At 38.4% G+C, this 8496-nt stretch overlaps 1 protein-coding gene across 1 annotated transcript; it reads left to right on the top strand.

Moving 5' to 3' along the window:
- The first annotated feature begins 481 nt into the window (after nucleotides 1-481).
- On the top strand, nucleotides 482-8226 carry dlx2a (distal-less homeobox 2a). Its single transcript, XM_061236685.1, has 5 exons — nucleotides 482-699; nucleotides 813-885; nucleotides 2588-6485; nucleotides 6742-6926; nucleotides 7245-8226. The coding sequence occupies exons 3-5, from the start codon at nucleotides 6167-6169 to the stop codon at nucleotides 7572-7574; spliced, it is 834 nt and encodes a 277-aa protein (XP_061092669.1). The 5' UTR covers nucleotides 482-699; nucleotides 813-885; nucleotides 2588-6166; the 3' UTR covers nucleotides 7575-8226.
- Nucleotides 8227-8496: the final 270 nt, after the last annotated feature.

Consider the following 8496-nt stretch of genomic DNA (forward strand, 5'->3'; position numbering starts at 1 on the left):
ATATTTAAATTTGTTTGATGATCTGAAACATTTAAGTGTGACAAACATGCAAAAAAATAAGCAATCAGGAAGGGGGCAAACACTTTTTCACACCACTGTATACCCAAATCGATATGTGAAAGTATATTGTTGTATGAAGCCACTCACTGTTAGCCACTCACTGTTTGAATACACTTTTTAAGCCACTCACATCTGTATGCACTAAACAAAAAAACCACTAGAGGCCCCCCTGGGGCTGAGATGGCCCGTCAGGGGAACATGGACTGAGAGGAGTTTGGAACTCGGGGGGGTCCCGCAGGCCCTCGAGGAAATGGTGGAGGGAACATGTATTTTTAGAGCCATACTGATTTCACAATACTGGGCCAAATGGCGCCGACCAATGAGAATGTACCTATCCTTATCAGGGATTGTGAAGTCATTGTGGTGCGGTGAAAAGAGACACCTGTTGGGAGGAAATAAGCCTTTTTGGAAACTGTATAAAAGCCTGTCTGTAACCGTTTTTGTTCCCAATATATCCGCTTTACCATCCTATGTGCAATGTTAGGGACTTTAAGCAACAACGGATTTTGAGACTGCTACAGTAACCGGAAATAGATCTGTGCTCTGCTGATCGAGACTTACTCCGCTCTGCTGCCACAGCATGCAGATCTACAACGGGAAAGTAGCGATTTAACATATTCACTACAACGTGTGATTGAGGTGAGTGTTTTTTTTAATTAAATTTGTTTATACAATTGTGAGTGACAATATATTTTAAATGAAATCTTTCCATAGACACTGGCTAATGTTAAGATTTTCCCATTTTTCCCAAGCTATGTCATCTGCTCTGTCTGCTCCTCGACATGACAGTTGTGTCAGTGGTGGTGGTACAAACAAGTGTTCACAGTAGGTCACATAATTTAGCTATGTTTATATAATTTAGTTTATATGTACATTATTAGTTAATTCTAGAAACTAGTGACAAAAGTTGATTTGTGTTAAGGGTGCCTAACAACAACGTTTTAGCAATAGACTTACCTCACTTTCCCATATGCTAATGTTAGCTAGCTAACAAAACTTTGCTAGCTAGTATAAAACAGATTATGTTACGGGTAATTTAACGTTAACTAATCCGGGTATAACAAAATTATAAGGTTAATTGTACTAAGGGTAACTAGCTTGCTAGCTAACTACTGTAGTGACTATAGTGACCAGTCAGCTGTTCAAAGCACTTTGCTAAGTGACTGCTATGTATTTGACGGTTACAGCGACAGCGTCAGCGTAAAGACAAATCTATTTCTGGTCACCGTACCCGTCCCAAAATCCGTAGTTGCATAAAGTCCTTGTTATTAAAGGGGAGGGGGGCCCGGAGTATAATTTGCACCGGGCCTGACAGGTCTTATTTACGCCGCTGTCTCCAACCACAAAATTACAAGGCTCTGTATCTTCAGCAAATGATCAACATGCAGCGTTTTGTTACTTTTTGAAATACCATAGTTACAAGCGCCCATTCGGAATTGAGTAGTTAAAGTTAAAATCATGCCGGTTAAATCAGATTTTAATGCAAGAGTTCTGACAATAAATTAATACAGACACCACTGTCGGTGGAATTAGGATGGTCCAATTGTGGACATTTTGTCACTGTGAAAGGAAAAGCATTATGGGAGACTGAGTGGCCACAGAGCGAAATGCAATGGTGTGTAGCCTATTGAATTATGTTTTTTTTTTCACAAAAACAGCGCACTCAAGTTGAAAATCAATACATCCTGCATTGCATTTCATTATGAGTGTTTTGGACAGAATAGGGAATGAAATGCAATGCAATATGTGACACAATGTGGTAAATGGCATATCATGTCACAGATCTCATTTTAATTTTTTTTATTTGATGTGAAACTAGAAGATCAGAGCGATAAGTGCTTTTCTGAAATCAGTATGAAACGTGATCAGGCTGTAATGTCCCCCAAGTTTTTTGACTAGGCAAAGGGGGAGCTTCCAGTGTTGCCATGTCCATGGTTTTCACGCCAAATTGGGCTCTTTTGAAAGTCCAGTTGCATTTGAAAAATTCACAGACTGAAAAAAGGAGTGAAAATGAAGAAAACATGTTCAAATAACATCCATTTAAAACACATAACTGGAACATGAGTATATTTGAGTTGATGTTTGAGTAGATTTTTGGATGGAAATTTGGCAGGACTTGGCAACCCATAAACCATATAACTAGCCTAGCCAACTAGCTAAAAGAGCCATTTTGACATACACAGACTAACTTATATCCCATTAGCAATAACCCCAATATAGCTCAGGGTTATAGGAAGCTACGTCTCAGTCATCTAGTAAAGCTTTACTTTTCAACCAAATGTAGCTGGGTTTTCACCTGAAAACCAAGACGGGATTTCATCGGACCACAAAAAATTTTCAGTGGTTAAAGTTAGCTATACTTCTACATAATTTTACTTTGATTATTTATATTCATGATTGAAATGTATGACAAAGCACTTTGTCACTGGATGCCCAAACAAGGAGTTCAACATTATAATGTAAGGCTGTCACCTTGAAGAAATGGTAGGCTATTTGATCTCTAACAACAAATTATTATTTCTTGCAGTAGCTGCCTAAATGGTAATGTAAACTCGCCGTGTTCTGGACAGCAAGTTAGCTCGCTATGTTCCGAACAGTGCAACATGACGAATAAAAAAAGATATACTTCCAGATCAGTTTTGGTTTTTGTGTGTGTGTAATGTCTAATTCCTTCCATTTTACAGAACAAGGTCTTCCGCACACAGGGACGTTGTGCACTTTTTTCTATAAATATTGGTCCATTTCACATTAATCAAAGTGTTTTACTGTTTGGGTTAGTCAATAAGCAACCATAATCATAAATCACATTTCTCTGGAGAAAAACCTCCACTGGACGGACGTTAACTTATGGTGGATGTTAACTTATCTGTTCGAAGCACAGTGAGTTTCGTTATCGGTCGCGCCATCTTGAAGGAACGTTTTGATCGTGGTCGCTGGAGTGGGCGGGGCTTAAGAACGGAATGAAGAAGAATGTGGAGGACCAACAGGAAATGATACAGGACTGATACAGGACTGCGTAATGTTAACCCCTTGGCCACGCTGCATCACATATACATTTTGTTTTTAAATGTAGAGGCAATTACATTTCACTATGCAATTACATGTCACTTTAGCATTCAATTAACTGAAAATATTCCATAGTAGCTGCATATGACAACATTAATATGAATTAATGAATGTCTTGGAATAAATAAGACTGAATAAGTTCATGGTATACACAGGCTATGCAGTTAGTATAGGCTAGACAGAATATAGACAATTTCTACAGGACAATTATTGCTCAGATGTAAAGAATAGTTGGATTGACCAACCGTTAGTTGCATCAAACCAAAGCTTTTTCCCAGTATGTTTTCCAAAATTTCGGACCCTGTTTCAATGTGCCCCAGAACGGTTGCAACTTTCCCACTGGACGGTGCAAGTAGCAACATTTTCGCTCCCGCTACCTTCGACTGAACTGTAATAGCCAGGAATGTGCTATAACTGCCGATTGTCAATAGTTATAGCAAATTCATGTATCTTATTTCCGGATTAAATTATATTTGGTATATTGGTTGTTCCCCGATCTCTCCTGCTAGTTTATGTATTCCAGAAATGTGATTACGCGGCTTGTGCAACCCGTGAAACATGTATAAATGTTCTGCCCTTCGCGAGTGCCGCACACAACGCAAATCACGCAATCTAAGCCGACGACTACCAAAATAAACAAAAGCTTGAATAAATAACGATCGGTTAAGAATGTTAAGGGTACATTCCGGTAATTTCACATATTAGCCTAATTGAGAAGCGACATGTTTCGGGAAACACACGTAAAATGAGCAAATGACTCGAATAGAAATTTGCAGACACTCTTACCGCTTGTACGAATGGGACGCTTGTGCGAAGAAACACTTTTGTGGGTGGATGACTGTGTTCCGTCAGTTAAAACAAGTTGCTTATAGAGTTGTTGTACAGGCACCTGGCCATATAAGGAATATGCTGCATTTGAGTGAATTTTATGGTGGTTTGTGGTTCGGCATTTGAGAATCTTAAGGAGCATGTTGTTGCATCGGTAGTGGCTCTCAGCTAAGTGTGGGGCTGTCATCATGATGAATAATCTTCCGAACGTTTATAATAGGGAGACCAGACTACAGTCATTACATAAGCAAAGAAATACTACTGACAGTGCTGCCATCTTGTGTTTTTGTATGTGTCCAAATTGCGTGCAGCAAATACAGTGTAGCGAATGTCAAATCTTTTATGAATGGTCCATTATAACGGACATTATATTGTAGGTAAAAAGTGGCGAAAGCTTAATCTAAACTCCTACTATGTTCACTTTCTGTTTTAAGCAATGAAGAGGATTGGAGTCGCTTTTCTTACTGAACGTATTATGCACGTGTCCACATTTCACCCGCTCGAGGGCGCTCGTAACATAATTATTGCTAAAAAACAAATAACAATGAACAACTACACTCTCGTAGGCATATAGCATTGATTGATACTATTAGGTAACCTATCAGAGTAAATATTACAGCGAATATAAAATCGCGCCAAGAAATAAACGAAGATTAATCTTCAGATTATAATTATAATTGGCTCGAATGCCTGACGTTTAAAAAGCTTAGACGACATTTTACCTGACACAATTTTCTTAAGCAGCTGTCTTTAGACTCGGTTGTCATTGTAATATTCGATTCAAACAAGATGCCAACTTCTGGTTAATTTTGTTTGTAGGCATACTTTGTGTGCATTTGTATTGCTGTGTCCCTGGCCATGGTAGAAGGACAAAAGTTGCTTTCAATCACATCTCAACTTTATCGTACAATTTACCATAATACAATGTAGCTACACGTAGGCCTACACTTAAAATACAATGTCATATTGTTGCATAAACAATAAACAATCCTTCTAATATCTATGTTAGATATATGCCGAACAACAAGTTCAGTCAGTCATTGTTCAGCATTGTGTAGCCTCCTGTAACCTACTGTTTTGTTGGGTATATTAAAACAAATACAATCTAGTCTTCTGCACCTCCCACAATTGCATCTGAGGTAAGAAATCTTTCAATATTTCGGTTTTAAATATAACCACAATATTTTTTTAAATGTATTTCTAGTTTACAGAAAGTGCAATTGGCACATAGACCAAAAAATAACTTGGTATTTTATGAGAACATTAATGAGTCTTATGCACATAGTAGCTTGCAGTGATTAACATATAGTCTGTTCAGTAAGCCGACCACTTACTTTGTTTTCTATTATGGTAGCTACTGTTTTTGAGGGCGAGTGTGGAAGCGGTCAGTGCTACAAAAGTAAGTAAACTTCGGGTAGGTATTCACAAACACGGATGAGTGGAATTTCTGTGCGCTTTAATTACTATTTTGTTCACCTGTGGTTTTGAAAAGACTGGCGCCTTTTATGATTAGTCTATGTCTGTCTGGTACTACTAGGTTGATCTTTGGCGCCCGTAGACTGCAGATGACAGCACCGTCTGTGGTACGCTATCCAGCGTTACAAACATGAGATAAAACTTTTAGGCTATCTCTTTCAGAAACAGAAACTTACAAATTGTAGCGACAATATCGATCGCTTGAACACATACAGGCAAAATATGAAATTGACTGCGGAGGTTAGTTTAAGCTAACTTAGCGATATGCATTAACATATTTTACAGAGATAAATTATAACGTTTTTTCAATTTAAGTTTTGTACGCCTATGGATTAATATTATTGAACAACAACCGCTGTAATGCTCATGATTTCGAAAAGTATACTAGACTAAAATGGACTGAAATGTAGGCCTCGGCTAAAACATTTAAAATATATATATATCCTAAAGAACTCTTACATAACATCTGTTCATTGGCTCCCGCACACCAACTAGTTCTGCCTCTTCACGTGACACTGGATAAATGCCCGCCCGCCTGCATCTTGGCAACAGACAATCACAGACTCTGGTAAGAGAAGTTGTATTGGCTGGTTCGTTGATAGACATGATGCAATCTAAGTTGGAGAACGATCTTAACCGGTGAAATAGTGTTTGTTTTTGAGAGCTGTTAATAGGCCTACTGCTTTACACAAATATATTGAAGCGTGCAAAAAAAAAAGTTTATTATCCCAATACAATGACCGGGGTTTTTGACAGTCTTGCCACAGATATGCATTCGAACCAGGTAACCTCGAACAATTATCACAGCTTGCACAAATCGCAGGAATCTCCAACTTTGCCAGTATCTACTGCAACTGACAGCAGCTACTACAACAACCAACAGTCTGGACACGGCACGGGGTCGCCATATGGACAACTCGGTCCGTATCAGTACCATACAGGTGGTATAACCAATGTTCAGTACAATACCAAACATTACGATATCGGTTTCAATACTGCGTATGGCACATATGGCTCTTATCCTTCAAGCTCGTCGCCAACCCCTACGGATGCAGGTAAAAAAAATTCAAAATTCTGTCAGTAATAACAAATGTATATTTAATGTGCTTCGTTGATATTTTGTTAGATTTTGTTACTAGCCTGTTTCTATTAATCATCTTTGTGTCCGTTATCTGAAGAAACAATCTAACAGTGTTAGGCTACAGAGTAGCCGATAGTTCTGTGAAGTTCTCTAAACATGTGAGAACGTTTTAATTAGCTTCCGCTTTATTTATAAGTGTACCGATATGTGCTTTTATGTAAATCTCTCAGAGAAAGAGGAAAGTGAACCTGAAATCCGTATGGTCAACGGCAAGCCAAAGAAAGTTAGGAAACCGCGAACAATTTACTCCAGCTTTCAACTGGCAGCTCTTCAGAGACGGTTCCAAAAGACGCAGTACCTGGCTTTACCCGAAAGAGCCGAGCTGGCGGCATCATTGGGCCTCACACAAACCCAGGTATGCATAAGATTAAATTAATTTGAATTATGTAACCGTGACAGTCGATAACTGCAAAATATGAATGGGCTGTGTTTGTATTCAGGCTAATAAATCTAAATAAACCGTTTTTGTTCGTCATAACTGTTATTCTTATTCAGCCTACACATAACCTGAAAAAACATAGATGACTTGTAACAGACGGTCAGGAGCAATAATCGAGCAGAATGTTGCTCCTTATATTCAGTCGAAGCAAGTAACATCTCGATTGTGCGAATTTCTGTGTGGCTTCTTTAGTCTCGATTTGTTGTAATTATGTACGTGTCCGTTGCGTTACAGGTGAAAATATGGTTTCAGAACCGTCGTTCAAAGTTTAAGAAGTTATGGAAAAGTGGAGAAATTCCCCCAGACCAACATGTGGTCTCCAGCGAGTCACCCCCGTGCAACTCTCCACCAGCGGCAACCGCCTGGGACTTTCCTCAGAATCAAATAATGAATAACGTGAACTCCAGCTTGGCTCAAAGCAACAGTCATGCCAATACAACTGTCCCTTCGTTTTTAGCCAGTTATTCTTGGTATTCGACCACGAACTCTGCAACTCATCTACAGCCTAACCCGCTTCTACAACAACAGCACAACTCTGCTATGAGCGCGGGACCTATCTTTTAACCCTGGTAACATTTTCTGAAAGAGTGTGGAAGAAAGTAGCATATAACTGAACATTTTCCACAAGGACATGAAATAGGCTATGTAGACAAATACTTTGGGGACATAAACTGAGAACATGCAGCTACGGTAAACGTGATGTAACCTACCTGCCAGTTCCCAGCCTAATTCTTATCTGCCGTTTTTATAGGGCTAGAAAGGTGTATGTGGTCCGGAAGAATCAAAACATGTTAAATTATTATTTTTTGTATTTATTTATTATTTTACAAAAATACAGTTTTAAATACCACTGATATCCAAAGGAACAAGAGTATTTTATGAAAATAATTTCACGAATGCACATGTTTCTTCATATGTCTGCAGGCAATTTGTTTTAGGAGAACCGTAACAATACATATGTAGCACAATTTCAAGCTGTATTGGTGCCTTTTGGAAATGACCTCAATTGTGTTTTAAATGTACCAAAAGTTGTTTTCATTTCAACTATACATTTACGTTTTGGCCTGTTCTGTATATAAGGTAAATTGTGCAGATTAGAATTTTCTTTGTATCGAATGAGAGTGTTTCCTTTTTTACGACAATATATTTCCCACCTTCTTTGTGAAATCTTACATCTTGTGTTGCATTTTAGAAGTAAATGCGTTTAACCACGCCAGCTGCTGATTACATTTTCATTCTAATCTGTAACATTTTTAGAAAGCTGTATTGTCTTTATTTATTATGGGATTTGCATTTGCAGTGTTGCTTTCATACAAGTAAAACTATTTAAATAAAATAACCATGGTCTTCTTGGATAAGATTTACTTACGTAGGACAACCGTCTGAATTTAATACGGACGCGGATAGTTCGCTATGGCTATGCACTTTGTTTATTTCATTGGCCGTCGATACGCAGAAGGCCTATCATTTTAACAGTATGTGTGTG

Source organism: Conger conger, chromosome 3 (genome assembly GCF_963514075.1).
Source record: "Conger conger chromosome 3, fConCon1.1, whole genome shotgun sequence".
In the NCBI taxonomy this organism is placed as follows: Eukaryota; Metazoa; Chordata; class Actinopteri; order Anguilliformes; family Congridae; genus Conger; species Conger conger.